Source organism: Oncorhynchus kisutch, unplaced genomic scaffold (genome assembly GCF_002021735.2).
Source record: "Oncorhynchus kisutch isolate 150728-3 unplaced genomic scaffold, Okis_V2 scaffold1017, whole genome shotgun sequence".
Classification (NCBI taxonomy): domain Eukaryota; kingdom Metazoa; phylum Chordata; class Actinopteri; order Salmoniformes; family Salmonidae; genus Oncorhynchus; species Oncorhynchus kisutch.
The window spans coordinates 8,015-22,746 of NW_022262962.1; the positions used below are offsets into that span (position 1 = coordinate 8,015).

At 43.2% G+C, this 14,732-nt stretch overlaps 1 protein-coding gene across 1 annotated transcript; it reads left to right on the forward strand.

Moving 5' to 3' along the window:
- The first annotated feature begins 6,964 nt into the window (after positions 1-6,964).
- LOC109886444 (uncharacterized) lies at positions 6,965-14,478 on the forward strand. The gene is made up of 16 exons (XM_031817410.1): positions 6,965-7,119; positions 7,218-7,276; positions 7,365-7,445; positions 7,545-7,669; positions 8,269-8,412; positions 8,722-8,820; positions 8,931-9,089; positions 9,229-9,328; positions 9,507-9,727; positions 10,345-10,501; positions 10,687-10,910; positions 11,130-11,250; positions 11,569-11,763; positions 11,878-12,031; positions 12,362-12,551; positions 14,355-14,478. The coding sequence occupies exons 1-13, from the start codon at positions 7,097-7,099 to the stop codon at positions 11,592-11,594; spliced, it is 1,539 nt and encodes a 512-aa protein (XP_031673270.1). The 5' UTR covers positions 6,965-7,096; the 3' UTR covers positions 11,595-11,763; positions 11,878-12,031; positions 12,362-12,551; positions 14,355-14,478.
- Positions 14,479-14,732: the final 254 nt, after the last annotated feature.

Below are 14,732 nucleotides of genomic sequence, written 5' to 3' on the forward strand. Positions count from 1 at the left end.
ATGGGGATTCTCCTGTGGGTATTAGAGCATCATACACCTACATCACAAGCAGATATAGGACCCTCTAATGGGTCATCCAACCTGACCACATCCATGGCACATATAGAACTGACCAATCATTTGTGCAAGAGGCATTCCACCACCCCTGACACTGATTGTAAGGCCAACGACATACGGAGCACGACCGTTTGCGTCCCCGCAAACGCAACTAATATCATTAACATCCCTTGGGGGACTTTAGGGTACTCTAGGCTAAAGGGGAGGGAACAGGCGGGGACCAGTGCACTCTGGTTTGCCGGACACGTCTGGTATATGACATTAGGGAAGGTTGGCGATTGGTCTTGGAGGAATTTGGTGGGGGAGACAGGTAATGGGTGGGAAGACTGGACAACAGACGAGGGGGCAGTGAAATGGCGGAAGCGACTGACTTTAACTAAGACAAATACGGGACTGAAACTTACTGTTAGGCCAGGGGGCCAGCCCTTAGGGTGTTATGATTTCATACTGGCCCCAGGGAATTCCGGGGTCAGATATTGGTTGTGGCGAATTTGCGTGACTAATAATCCTAAACCGACTTCGGTTACAGTAAGGAATGACATGACCACACCCGTAAAAGGGTCCCCGTCATCCCCACTGTTTGGCCCGGTGGAGGCAATATCCAGGCTTAAAAGTCCGGATGATGTAATTTTAACAGCCACAGGAGTCTCAGGTTTTTCCAATAATTGGCTATTGTTGACCGAGGAAGCTGCAAATACCACCAGGCAGAGTTGTGTGGTGTGCATGGGAGCTCGTCCATTGCTCCGCATTGTCCCAGCAGTAGTGACTCTAGCATGTCTAATCCCTCTTATGACTACAGATAACCCCAGGGATAATTGTACTGCCTGGGATGAGGTCTATCCGGTTACTAAATTCACCACTAGGAACCCAGTGTTTTCCAACCAGGTTGCAAGGGCAAATTTTACTTGTGTCAATATGACGGGAGGAGGAACCGAGGTGGGATGGATCCCTGCGGATTGGTGTCTGGATACAGTTAATATTAAGGGGAGCCTCAGGTCAATATCCAGAGCAGATGTGTGGTGGTGGTGTGGTAGCACGGTCCTGTTTGATAAGTTACCCTCCAACAGTACTGGACGCTGTGCACTTGTTACTCTCTTGTTGCCTGTTTCTATCTACCCTATAGGAGCCGAGGACCTTGTTCTGCGGACCCAGGGAGTGAATCCCGGATATAGGGGACGTTCCAGGAGAGACACCACCCCATCTAGTGGAGACCCCTCCTACATAGACGCTATCGGAGTCCCTAGGGGAGTGCCTGATGAGTATAAGTTAATAGATCAGGTAGCTGCAGGGTTTGAATCATCCATCTGTTGGTGGTGCACAATTAACAAGAATGTTGATCGTATTAACTATATACATTACAACGTCCAAAGACTAGGCAACTGGACTCAGCAGGGTTTTGAAGCAGTACATGGTCAACTGGCTGCAACCAGCCTGATGGCTTTCCAAAATCGTATTGCCATTGATATGTTACTCTCTGAGAAGGGCGGAGTTTGCTCTATGTTTGGTGACCAGTGTTGTACTTTCATCCCTAATAACACAGCCTCGGATGGTAGTTTGACGGTCTCTCTGGAAGGTCTGCGGACGCTTAATGGTAAAATTAAATCTCATTCTGGGATAGATACCTCGATGTGGGACTCCTGGATGAGTGCGTTTGGTAAATATAAAACCCTGGTGTCCTCCATTTTGGTATCCATTTCGGTGTTCGCTGCCATTTTAGCTCTCTGTGGATGCTGTTGCATTCCATGCATCCGTTCCCTTACCACTAGGGTTATCTCTAGAGCCATTGACCCTTCCTCCCCTTCCCAGATGTTTCCTCTGCTGGATAAAGACCTACTTGAATTCGAGGATGAGAGTGCCTATTAGGTTTACATTATATCTGCTGTTGCCTTATGGGGATGTATGTATGTGTTATGCAAGTGGATCATTCCGCCTGACTTGCCTAGTTTAAGTCACATCTCTTTGGAGATGTGAAGAGAGGGAATCATTCACAATATGTAGACAAGCATTTTACTTTTATTTTGAGCTGTTGTTCTCCGCTCTGTTAAATGAGGGTTGTAAGTTCCTAGGTGGCTGGTAGCCAACTTAGTACATAGTGGGATTGAATGGAGAACATGATGGTAATACATATATATCTATTTCTGTTTAATACCGTGCCTTATTTCATAGTCCCCTTGGGAGAAGTTTCTCTTTGTGTCTGGATCTAGTTAGGTTGTGTCACGTCTCTGGTGAGACGTGAAGAGAGGGTTTTGTAGAGAAATGCTATTTCTTATGCAGGTGACCAACCTATTGCTAATACAGGGCTACAACTCAAAGTAAAGCCTGTGGGGTCCCCTACAGGATAGCTCCCGCATTACACAAATTGCCAAAACCAGCGCACACACATAATCTCCTTTGTAGCTGAACATTGTGTGCCCGAAGAGGATTCTACGATGACGGACAGACAACTGAGCCAATGGCGGAAGACTACAGACTACACCCCAGCTGAACCAATCCAATATAACCAATATATATTAGTTGTGTACTGATTGTAACGGTCTCTTTGTCTGCAGTTCCGTACGAATCTTCACTCTGAATAAACTGTCGCTTGTCATACAATTTACCACCTTGTCTGAATCGATCCTTGACCGACTCGCCCGTCTACATATCTAATTTCTAACACAATTGACCTTTTCTTTACACTGTTCTAATGAAAGTTCATTTCCATAATATCATCTAGCTTCCATAAACGCCGAACAAGGATTGAACCCATGTGCTTCAGTTTACATAAACAGATGACTTAGCACATCTATTTCCTTGTTTGCCTTCAGTCATGGCCGCTAGCATTTCTTAATGAGCATTGATGAAAAACAAGAGCTGTGCTCGAATACCCACACTAACATACTGTATACTACATACTTAATGAGTATATACTGAATACTATATATTATTAGTTCATTTTAGTATACTGTAAACGAACAGTATGCTTTCAATTGCGCGTTCTAGCTTTTCACCTGTCTACCGGAAGGTGATGCTGTTGCTATGCAACCTCTTGCTAGCTATCTAGCATAACAAATGACTGGTTAGACATTATACGACTTCGGGTGTGTTCTTAAATTCAATCAGGAGTTCCAGAATGCGCTCATGAATTCAGAGCTTTGTCAGATTGTCTGTTTGTAAATTCAGAGCAGAGTAGACAGCCAGAGCGAATTTACGAAAGCACCCGAATGTCCATTGAGAACGCACAATGACTATACCATTTAGCTAAGCTCAGAATGACGGGAATAATCACGTCAAACATTGGGTAGTTAGTTAGATAGCCTATAGTTATTATACTGTCAAGTTTTATCTATAAGTAGCCAACTAACATTAGGTATCTAGCTAACAACATACCGGTACATACTGCTGTACTGATACGCTATGTGGTTCGTAAGACCAGTGTAGCTAACAAATTGTCAGCCAATATAACGTGTAATTTAACTTATTTAAAAAGTAATTACTTTATTACATTGCTCAACATTTTCTTAATATTTGTCATAATTAGTTAAAGCAATGAATTTGTATCCGCTCTCGTTGTACTTCGACTGCATATTTTCCGCCATTTTCAACAAACCTGGAAATTTCCCATTTCCTGAAGAATTGCATTATTGGCCCTAAAGTACGGAAACAGTGTCCTCTTCGTGTATTCCTCATACTTTGGCGAATTTAGTACGACATCCTGGAACATTTGGCATACTAAATATATCCATAGTATTTTTTTATTTTCTATTTTATTTCACCTTCATTTAACCAGTTAGGCTAGTTGAGAACAAGCTCTCATTTACAACTGCAACCTGGCCAAGATAAAGTAAAGCAGTTCGACACATACAACAACACAGAGTTACAGATGGAATAAACAAACATACAGTCAATAATACAGTAGAAAAAGTCTATATACAGTGTGTGCAAATAAGGAAAGGATAAGGGAGGTAAGGCAATAAATAGGCCATGGTGGCGAAGCAATTACAATATAGCAATTAAACACTGGAATGGTAGATGTGCAGAAGATGAATGTGCAAGTAGAGATACTGGGGTGCAAAGGAGCAAGATAAATAAATAAATACAGCAAGGGGATGAGGTAGTTGGATGGGCTATTTACAGATGGGCTATGTACAGGTGCAGTGATCTGTGAGCTGTTCTGACAGCTGGTGCTTAAAGCTTAGTGAGGGAGATCTGAGTCTCCAGCTTCAGTGATTTTTGCAGTTTGTTCCAGTCATTTGCAGCAGAGAACTGGAAGTAAAGGCGGCCAAAGGAAAAATTGGCTTTGGGGGTGACCAGTGAGATTCTCCTGTTGGAGCTTGTGCTATGGGTCGGTGCTGCTATGGTGACCAGTGAGATGAGATAAGGCGGGGCTTTACCTAGCAGAGACTTGTAGATGACCTGGAGCCAGTGGGTTTGGCGACGAGTATGAAGCGAGGGCCAGCCAACGAGAGCATATAGGTTGCAGTGGTGGGTAGTAAATGGGGCTTTTGGATTGGAGATGCTTAATGTGAGTCTGGAAGGAGAGTTTACAGTCTAACCAGACACCTAGGTATTTGTAGTCCACATATTCTAAGTCAGAACCGTCCAGAGTAGTGATGCTGGACGGGCGTACAGGTGCGGGCAGCGATCGGTTGAAGAGCATGCATTTAGTTTTACTTGCATTTAAGAGCAGTTGGAGGCCACGGAAGGAGAGTTGTATGGCATTGAAGCTCATCTGGAGGTTAGTTAACACAGTGTCCAAAGAAGGGCCAGAGGTATACAGGTATACTATGATATATTTATACAGGTATACTATGACCAATAAGCATACTAAATACTCAATTCATGTCACAAACAGTACAGTTAGTACGAGTATTCGAACACAGCTAAGGCCAAATGAGGAAGTGCAGTCACCTTTTAATCCTGAATGACAATTGTCTTGCCTCATAGAGATAGATAAATCTTCTTAGGGCTGATCGATATGACAACAGCCAGTGAAAGTGCAGGGCGCCAAATTCAAAAGAACAGAAATCTCATAATTAAAATTCCTCAGACATACAAGTATTTCACACCATTTTAAAAATACACTTCTTGTTAATGCCACCACAGTGCCCGATTTCAAATAGGCTTTATGGCGAAAGCACCACAAACGATTATGTTTGGTCAGAGACAAGTCACAGAAAAACACACTCATTTTTCCAGCCAAAGAGAGGAGTCACAAAAATCTGAAATAGAGATAAAATTAATCACTAACCTTTGATGATCTTCATCAGATGACACATAGGACTTCATGTTACACAATACATGTATGTTTTGTTCGATAAAGTTCATATTTATATCAAAAGAATCTCAGTATACTTTGGAGCGTTATGTTCAGTAGTTCCAAAAACATCCGGTGATTTTGCAGAGAGCCACATCAGTTTACAGAAATACTCATAATAAATGTAGATGAAAATAAAATTGTTATGCACAGAATTAAAGATATATTTCTGCTTAATGCAACCGCTGTGTCAGATTTCAAAAAACCTTTACGGACAAAGCAAACCATGCAATAATCTGACTACGGCACTCAGAGCCCAAACAGGCCAAAAAGAGGTCAACAGAAGTCAGAAATAACATTATAAATATTCACTTACCTTAGATGATCTTCATCTTCATCAATCCCAGGAATCCCAGTTCCACAATAAATGTTTGTTTTGTTCGATCATTTATGTCCAAATAGCAACTTTTGTTAGCGAGTTTTGTAAACAAATCCAATCTCACGAAGCGTGTTCATTAGGAGCAGACGAAATGTCAAAAAGTTATGTTACAGTCCGTAGAAACATGTCAAACGATGTATAGAATCAATCTTTAGGATGTTGTTAAAATACATCTTCAATAATGTTCCAACCGGAGAATTCCTTTGTCTGTAGAATCGCGATGGAACAGAGCTCGCCCTCATGTGAACGAGCGTCACGAGCTCAAGGCATTCTGCCAGACCTCTGACTCATTCCCCTCTCATTCGCCCTCACCTCACAGTAGAAGCATCAAACAAGGTTCTAAAGACTGTTGACATCTAGTGGAAGCCTGTTGACATCTAGGAAGTGCAACATGACCAATATCCCACTGTGTCTTCAATAGGGAATGAGTTGAAAAACGACCAACCTCAGATTTCCCACTTCCTGGTTGGATTTTTGTCTCAGGTTTTTGCCTGCCATATGTGTTCTGTTATACTCACAGACATCATTCAAACGGTTTTAGAACCTTCATATGGTTTTCTATCCAAATATACTAATAATATGCATATCTTAGCTTCTGGGACTGAGTAGCAGGCAGTTTACTCTGGGCACCTCTGGACAAGAAGATAATAAGAAGCCATAAGAAGATAAAAGACTAATCTATGTATCTGTGCCAATATAGTGTCTGTGACAGCATGGGCAGCGCCATTGAGGCTATCTTCACATTAAAGTAGTAACATTTCTTCTTCACAATTGTCTGAGCCCTTCTGATGACCCGATTGGACATGACTTCAACAGGGTCACCAGTAGGGCTCAGCCAAATGAAGTTGGTAGTCCCACCCAGTTGACTACATTCAAATTGTGAAAGTGCATGCAAATGCAGCATTTTGGCCATTAGAGGCCAATATCTTTCTCTCTGTCTGGGCTACAATTGTAGACGGTTGGGTAATTATGCTTTTCACCTGTGAAAGGCTGTTGTGCTGCTAATGAGGGAGTTCTATTAACCTGAGCCGAGGTGCACCGGTCCATGGCCCCTGACATGAATGGATAAAAGCGGTGAGGGCGGAGCACCCTTCTAAAATTGAACAGTAGCCTTACATTTAGGTTTTTGTCCTAACACTACACAGCTGATTCAGATTAACAAAGCTGGATGATTATTTGAATCAGCTTTGTAGGGCTAGGGTAATAAAAAGAAAATGTGCAGCCCTTTGGGGTTCAGGTGACTGAGTGTGGGAAGCCTTTGTCATAGGGTAAAAGTTGCACACCCCTGGGCTGTAGGCTGCACACTTTGGGTCAAATATCAGGTTCTGTAGCTGGGTATTTTATCAGAACAAATCTGTTCTACAATGATTATTTTCCATAGTTCAGGGTAAGTAGTAGCAGGCCTAGGAGAGTCTTATGCGACGCAAACATTTGAGTTGTGTTCTTCCTCCTTTTAATCATAATAATTTGTCAAATGCCTTACAGGTTGTTTTGCCTATTGATGGCAGCTGTGGGCATACAAGCACAACAGACACCTTCTATAAGTATGCATTTTGCACCTTGCAAATTTAAGCACTAAGTGTTTTACAATATTTAAAATATTTTTTTTTTAACTAACCTTTCCTATTCCAGATGACCTCAACGCTGAATGCCTTGGTAACGTTATTCGTTTGAGTGTCGCTCCTCTTTTTGAAGAGGTTGACGCTGTCTTCAGTGAGTTTGCCTCTTATGATTCTCTTTCTCTCCTTTCATAATTCATGGCTTGATATTGCTTGTCATCTATTGTGTTCACACCATCTCCATCCCTTCCAGATGACACACAGATCATAAACCTGACGCCTGGCCTTGCTACTCAGTGTGGATTCAGCTTTAAATTTGACCCCATGGGGAATGCCATGTTTTTTGCTTCTCTTCAAAACTGCTTTTCCCAAAACATGGTAACCCTAAGAACTGTAGTGTTTGCTTGTACTTCAAATGGACAGTTTGCCTTCAGTGTCACTGCATTTGCAACTCATACTGTAGCAATGTTATTTTATTTACCTTTGACATGGAGTCATGCTGAGACCAGGCTCTTTTACAGATGAGCCCTGTCTACACAAAGATACAAGTCTATATTTGCATCACTAGATGGAAAAATGAAATAACTGAACCCATTCTTCAGTAAAAAGGTCCTCAATAAGCCTGAGTTGCCGAAGTCCGGTTCCAGAAACATTGAAGCAGTTTTACTTAACTCTGTGGATATCAAAAGGATCTCCATTGTTAGCCACCCCTTGGTCTGGTATCTCTTACCTCTAAGTTAACGATGACGTAAGGTACAGCAGAAGTTTATGGAGGGCTTTCAGAGGGCCAGCCAACTTTCTGATACAGACTGCAGTGATGTGAACTATTGAGCTCTACTCCTGTAGTGTGGCTTCAATACAGTGGCAGCTGCATTCATATAGCCAATTTTGCCACAGTCTATAACTTGCATGAATGTCACCTGAATTGTTTTTTTGCTATATAATGAAGGCTTTTTTCCCTTCCCCCTTCATTTTAGGATGATAAGATGTTCAGCTTGGTCATGCAGTTCAGGCTGCCAGGAAACCACATGACTGAAGACCCTGTTTATAGAGTGGGCAAAACCTGTAGCTACACCCCCTGGACCTCCCGAGAGATTCTGTGCGACCGCAACTACATGGAGGCAAGTGAGCAGAGCATGCCCCAATGGACATGTTTACAGTCCCGCTTGTCGTACTGCCTGTATAAATGATCTGTCTAGAGCTACAACTGTCCAGTGTTTCATTTCTTCTGCGACACAACGTAGAGGTCTTGACTCTCTCAATTCCACTCGCGTCTTCAAAATGCACATAGGAGAACTTTAGAGGTGAGGAATTTTGGCCTATTCTCAATGCATTTAAGGAGGCGAGTGGACAGATTGAGAACTGGCCCTTGATTTCCTCTTGTATGGGAGGGAGAAAATGCACAGGGAATAATGGCCTTTCTTCTCTAGGTGTCTGTCAGAAGGACTCTTCCAGACATCCAAACCATCCCCAAACAGCCCACTGGGGGCCCGAAAGCAAGGAGCGGCAACTTCCGGAGGGGAGCTGAGGTTTATACATTTCAGTTTCTGTAATTTCACAACAAAATGACAGGATGGCGCTAAACAATGTGCGTTTGTTGACAATTTTGTTTAATTCATGTTTCCATTTCCTGAGACAGGCTGTTGCTTCAGGATACAAAATGACAGTCGTCTTTAGTCCTAGCAAGAATGTCATGAATGTGGATGAGGTCCAAAGAAAGGGCTATGCAATAGCCAACACTCCCACACGGCTGGTGTTAAGAAGCCCTCATAATGCAGAGGAGACATACCTCCAGAATGTAAGCTGACCTCCATGAACTGGGTCATGTTCAGTAGAGCAAACATTTGGAAACGGTGGCCCTACCTGAACTCTGCAACATATTGTTAATACGGTGTGTCCTACTGAACACGGCCCTGGTGTGGTTGCCCCCTGAACAGGTAGCTGGGGTTCCGATGCGGGTGCTCTCAACCTCAACCTTCTTTGAGCAGAAGTGGCTGGTTACTCGAGTAGATGCCACGGCTGTTTGTCCAACACCAGGTTGAGTGTGAAATAATTTAAGATCCTATAAGCCCAGTTCTTAATTGGCTCCAGACAAGACATTCATGTAGTGTTCAGTTGGGAAAATGTTTTGGTGAACTTTTTCCAAATAATGGCACAGTTTTCAGTTGCAAAATGTTCTGTTTTGATGTGCACTTGGCTTCTTGTGTCACTGCAGAGGCAGTGGCCTTTACTCCAGAAGTGATCACCTGGTACATGCCCAAGCACATAGACCCACTTTTCTCCTCTGATGCCTTCACCATGTTGGAGGTGTACATGGGAATTGACGCTAAGAGGCTGGACACTGAGGAAATGGCTGCCAGAAACTACTCGGTTTTAGTCACAGAGGCTCATATTATTGTTGAAATTCCGGTGGGGGCGGTTGGCGGCTACTTCAAGGTCAGCATTGGATGAGTAAAATGTTCCTGTCTTATTTGTAGAGCCCTTTATACTATAGCAGTTGTCAGTGCTTTGCAGTAACCCTTTGCCATCTCTCATGGGTAAACTCCTAGAAACGTTGTCTTGTGTAAAACGTTTCTTATTGAGCAATTGTTTGCTTAACCAGGCTAATATACAATGGTTTGCAAAATTGAGAATTTTGCATAAAATTACACTTAAACATACTCTACCTCTTGTCTTTGCAGTTTGTCCTTTAGCCGCTTGAAATTTCAGACCAAATATCCACACTAAAGTATTGTTTACCTGACTTTTTAGGGAGGCGGTAGCTTTGCCACTGTCAACTGAATGCAAGCAACACTCGGCTGCTGTTTACATATTGCGCAAGTGTGTACTTTGCGTGTCAGTTGCTTTGAAAATGCAAGTTGACAAACATACACCTACCAGCTGTCTAAAGTCTGGTAACCAATACTTTCCTTTAGATATTGTGTCTTAAATTACGAGCGGCAAAAAGTGGTAGAATAATTGTATTTAACATTCTGGCTTATAAGGAACATTTACCTGTTTTTGCACTCAAATTGTGTATTACAGCCTGACTGCATCACTCGTCTCCCTTACAGAGCCATATTCAGGATGACCAGTACTTTGTCACTTACACCATTGAGCCCATGCTTGAGTTGCTGTGGATCGAGGAGGTCGCACACGAGAACACCAGCTATAAAGTCCTCTTCCCTATCACAACACCTCCGATGGCCAGGCCTCCACAAGTTCGCAACTGTGAGTCTGGTTTAGTTAAATGGCGCCTATGGTAATTTGGGATGCCTGGGTTGTTCATTAGGCACAAAACAGAAAATGTACTGAAACGGGGAGGCAATACCTGGACTTACCCAATAACAAATGTCAATTTTCAACTTCCATTGTACCGCATTTCAAAATGTTTTCCTTTGTTTGCCAATGAACAGACACGCCCTTAGACACAGTTCCTGAGCAGGCAGTGTTTGTGCTTGAGTTGGGGACCTTCAACCTTGATGTGGAGCTGCTGAACATCACCTTTCCCACCATGGTGCTAACTGTTGCAGAGTGCAACGCCAGGGGCTTCAATGTTCAAGAGCAGAGATCCCCGGACAACACCTTGAAGACCTTCAGGATGGAGGTGCCCTTCTCAGACCCGGTGGTCTTTAAGGAGGTGTGTTTCTGTTAAATGCAAAGCCACACGCAGTGATTTGTTCATGCCCTAATAAGTGGGCCACCAACAAAATATAAATAATGGCACAAATGTACTTTGTATCCCTCATTTACTCAAGTGTTGTTTTAATAGTCCCCATATGTACTTAGTTGTCACTTGATGTTGAATAGAGTTCTGTTGCAACAATAATGCTGACCAATGCTTTTAACTTCACTACAGAGAAGGGCGGAACAAGGTGTCACAACCTTCACTCTTCAGCTGATCTACGGCCTGGTCATCTTTCCAGAGTACGCTCCTTTCTCTCACTCTGCCGTTGTGGACGCTGTACTGCTGGACATTGGTATGCCTCTGGACTACGCCAAACTACTGTTGAATGGTTTCCTCTCGTTAATGATTGCCCTGAAAGGAAATTGGCAGTGAAAGACCAACTAGCCATACTGTAGGGTTTTCCTATGCGGTCTTTCTACAAAGAATGTTAAGCTTTAGAGTATTTGGACCCAGTTTCCCTGTTCCTGATTTGCCAGGATCGTGTTTATTCAGTCCCACCGTAGCAAAACATTTTGCAATCTAAACAAGGGTTTCTTCTTGGACAAGTTCAAGTAGTACCTTCCTGTTTTTTGTGCTTAATTAATTAACACAACCCTGTTTGTCCTTGTAGTGCCACCCTCAGTCACTGGCAACTGATCAGGAGAACTTCCACATCACTGTGGACTACAGGAACCAAGAGCCCTTTTTTGCTGTCTTGGTTGGCAAGCGGCTGCTTAACCATGAGTTTGCTCAACAGTATTTAACAGAGGGCGACACAGACTTCACCATCACGTTGCCCTTCTCTTCGCCGGACGCAGTGTTTGAGGTACGACGCTCTCCCAAAACATGTTAACCTAAATTGCTGCAGCTAGCCTCGCTTTCCTTACCCTGTGTACATGCATACAATATTGGACTAATGAACTCTCCCATTGGTTCCCAGTCGGTTCACTCGTCCTCTGTCAGGAGCAGACTGGATGTGGCTCTGTTGAATCCTTACAACAACATGACCATCAAATACTTTTCCCTGGCTTACAACGAGCCTTTTGCCGAGACTGGGACGGGTCGACTAATGGTCAGAATGAGACTCGCTCAGGGTAAGCGTGCACAAATTCAGAATTTCAACTTGACCCCTAGCCTCTAAAAGAATCTTGGAAGGTCTCCTTTACAAAACCATTCCCAAAAATGTAAGCCTTGTGATATATTACTCTTGCGTTCTGAGATCTACAGGTGTGGCTATGTAGTAACGGTGAGGAGCTGATTTGGGAATTTGTCAGAAGCCTCTAGTGGGGGGTGGATAGTGTTGGCTATAAATGGCTTGTGTTCATTGGGGCACAACAGGATATGATAAACGAGCATTTCTTAATGGACAAGTTCCGATGGTGCCCACTGACCACGACCCCCGGTTGTCTTGTTCTGTGTTCCAGACGCCTCGTATAACACGTTCCACCAGGAGGAGGACTATCCAGTGGTGAGGTACCTGAGACAGCCTCTGCACTTTGAGGTGGAGCTGACCACGTCCTCTGATCCCAAGGTAGCGCTGGTGCTTGACCACTGCTGGGCCACCCTCAACGAGGACCGCGACTCCCGACCCCGGTGGAATCTCATCATTAATGGGTAACATGTCGTTTTTGGGCCTAAACAAGTGTTATTCCACAGGTGTGGTTCCTGAGTAATTAGCAACCTATCATGCTTGGCAGGCCATTTACTTTGGCTACAGTGGCTATGCCCCCATCCATAGGTCGAGTGGTCACAACACTTAAAAACGATGTGAGCCATGTGCGGTCTGTCACCAGATCTCCACCCAATTTCACACTTATGGGAGATTCTGGCGCGTATGATCACATGCTTGTTATCACTGAGTGGTCCCTGCAGCGTATCATTGGAACGTATGCTGCATCAAACGACTCTAAACCGCATTGTATGAAAAGCATCTAAACAATGTTTTGTGTTGAGAAATAAAGGTCTTCACAACTTTATTCCAGCTTTGCTTGTAAAATATATCAATGTTAACGTTATCATCTAGTCTAAATAACAGGTTGACTTGTTTTACAGTATGACGCGGTACAAGGGAGCCATGTAAATCTAGTATAGAAAGTATGGCAGCCATGTTTGTCAACCAAGAACTCCTAGAATGCTGTTCACTGCGCCCGTTGCCTGAGATCTTAACTTAGTTTGGCCACTTCAGCATGTGATAATGTTTGTACTTGTTACGGCGTACACATGACAAGTAGTTTACAGGTAACTATACAAAACGCCAATTGTTGTCACCTCCCCAAATACAACCGTAGCACGAAATCTAAACAGAGTTGCAAGATATAGCACAATCCATTATTGGGGGCTAAGTCCTTGGGAAGGTATTGTGAAGAGGATGATGCAGGAAATATTACTAAGATCTGGGAATTTATCAACAATAAATGGTGAGGCAGGCAGTTTTTCTAAGCTATATACCCCTGGAAAGGGGGGTCTGATCTGGCAACCCTGAGGTACCATAGTTTACACTCTGATGCCGTGTTCAAATCAACTGACGACTTCAGTGCATTCAAGACAATGGGGGTACTCCAGTTGAGATCACCATAAGTCTGACAGACGCTTACGTGATAACCTGACTGCATTGTATGGCGTTAGCATTAGCTCATATTTAGTACCAGCTTCAAAAGTGTTTTACACACGTGTCCATTACAATCTAGGCAAGAATCAGAAGGCATGAATAAAACGTTAAGTACATTATACTTACGGTACGATGCAGTAGAAACGACAACACGTGACACAGAAAATAAGGCACTTTGATAGGAATACACGCATGTCCACAGTTATTTGTAAGGAAGGCAATAAATGTGCAAGGACTGTATACTTGATCTGGGGAAGTGCTTGGGCTTTCTTTTGAAGGAAAGTTTGTCCGGCTCATTAAATTCTCAGATCTAAATGGTCTGCAACCGTGAAATGGGCTACTTTTGTGAATGAATGAGGCAAAATTAGAAGTTGAAACGGCTTCTAGAAAATTAGCAGGTAGTGTGCCTTGGTCTGAGGTCAGCGCGGGTTAAATGTCCACATGTTGGAACGGTGAGTGCATTCTGACATCACGCGCATAAAAATCAACTCCCACTGGGGCGACTGTTGAAGATATTTGGAACTTGTGTGTGTGAAAAGGTTAATGTTGGCATTACCTACACCTTTTTACTCAATGTTATCCTTTTGGTTTACTACAGTTCAGTGTTGTGCCAAGCTGATGGTCAGTCGAATGGAAATCAAGAGCGGCTGGCAAGCTTGGCTTGCCTTTCCGATTGGTTTCATACAACTGCTCTTAACACTGACTGAATAGTTGTTGGTTTTGGGTTGAATTCAGGCACAAGTGACCTCTTGTGTTTAAAACAGTTATTGCACTAAACTAATAGGTTCGCTCTCTCTCTCTCTCAACAGGTCAACGACATGTCAAAGACCTCTTTGAGGAGCGTCATGTATATGTTTCTTCTGGATACATTCTTTGGGTGTAATGTATTGTTCTAACATGTCAAATAAAGTGTTCTATATAAAACAATCCTAACCGTTGGAGCTACCTTAACACCATGTCGTAGGCTTGTCATCTGACATGTATCAATCAACCCTTTTGTAAGCATGGAACTCTGAACCATCCACCGGAGGGAGATAAGTGTTGCACACCAATTTTCCCGTCTAGGACAAACAATGGGTGACGAAACAAAACTTCCCATTGTCCAGTAGGATGAACTGACTCAATGTTATAGCAGATGGTGGTTTGCCAAAGTGAAACCAGCAGGGCTGTGGTTGGATGCAGTGTTG

Excerpts from the sequence above, each read along its gene's own strand:
- LOC109886444 (XM_031817410.1), top strand. The coding sequence starts at position 7,097 with ATGATTATTTTCCATAGTTCAGG. Across the intron at positions 7,446-7,544 it reads AGAGGTTGACGCTGTCTTCA|ATGACACACAGATCATAAAC; the intron begins GTGAGTTTGCCT and ends CATCCCTTCCAG. Across the intron at positions 9,090-9,228 it reads AGGAGACATACCTCCAGAAT|GTAGCTGGGGTTCCGATGCG; the intron begins GTAAGCTGACCT and ends CCCCCTGAACAG.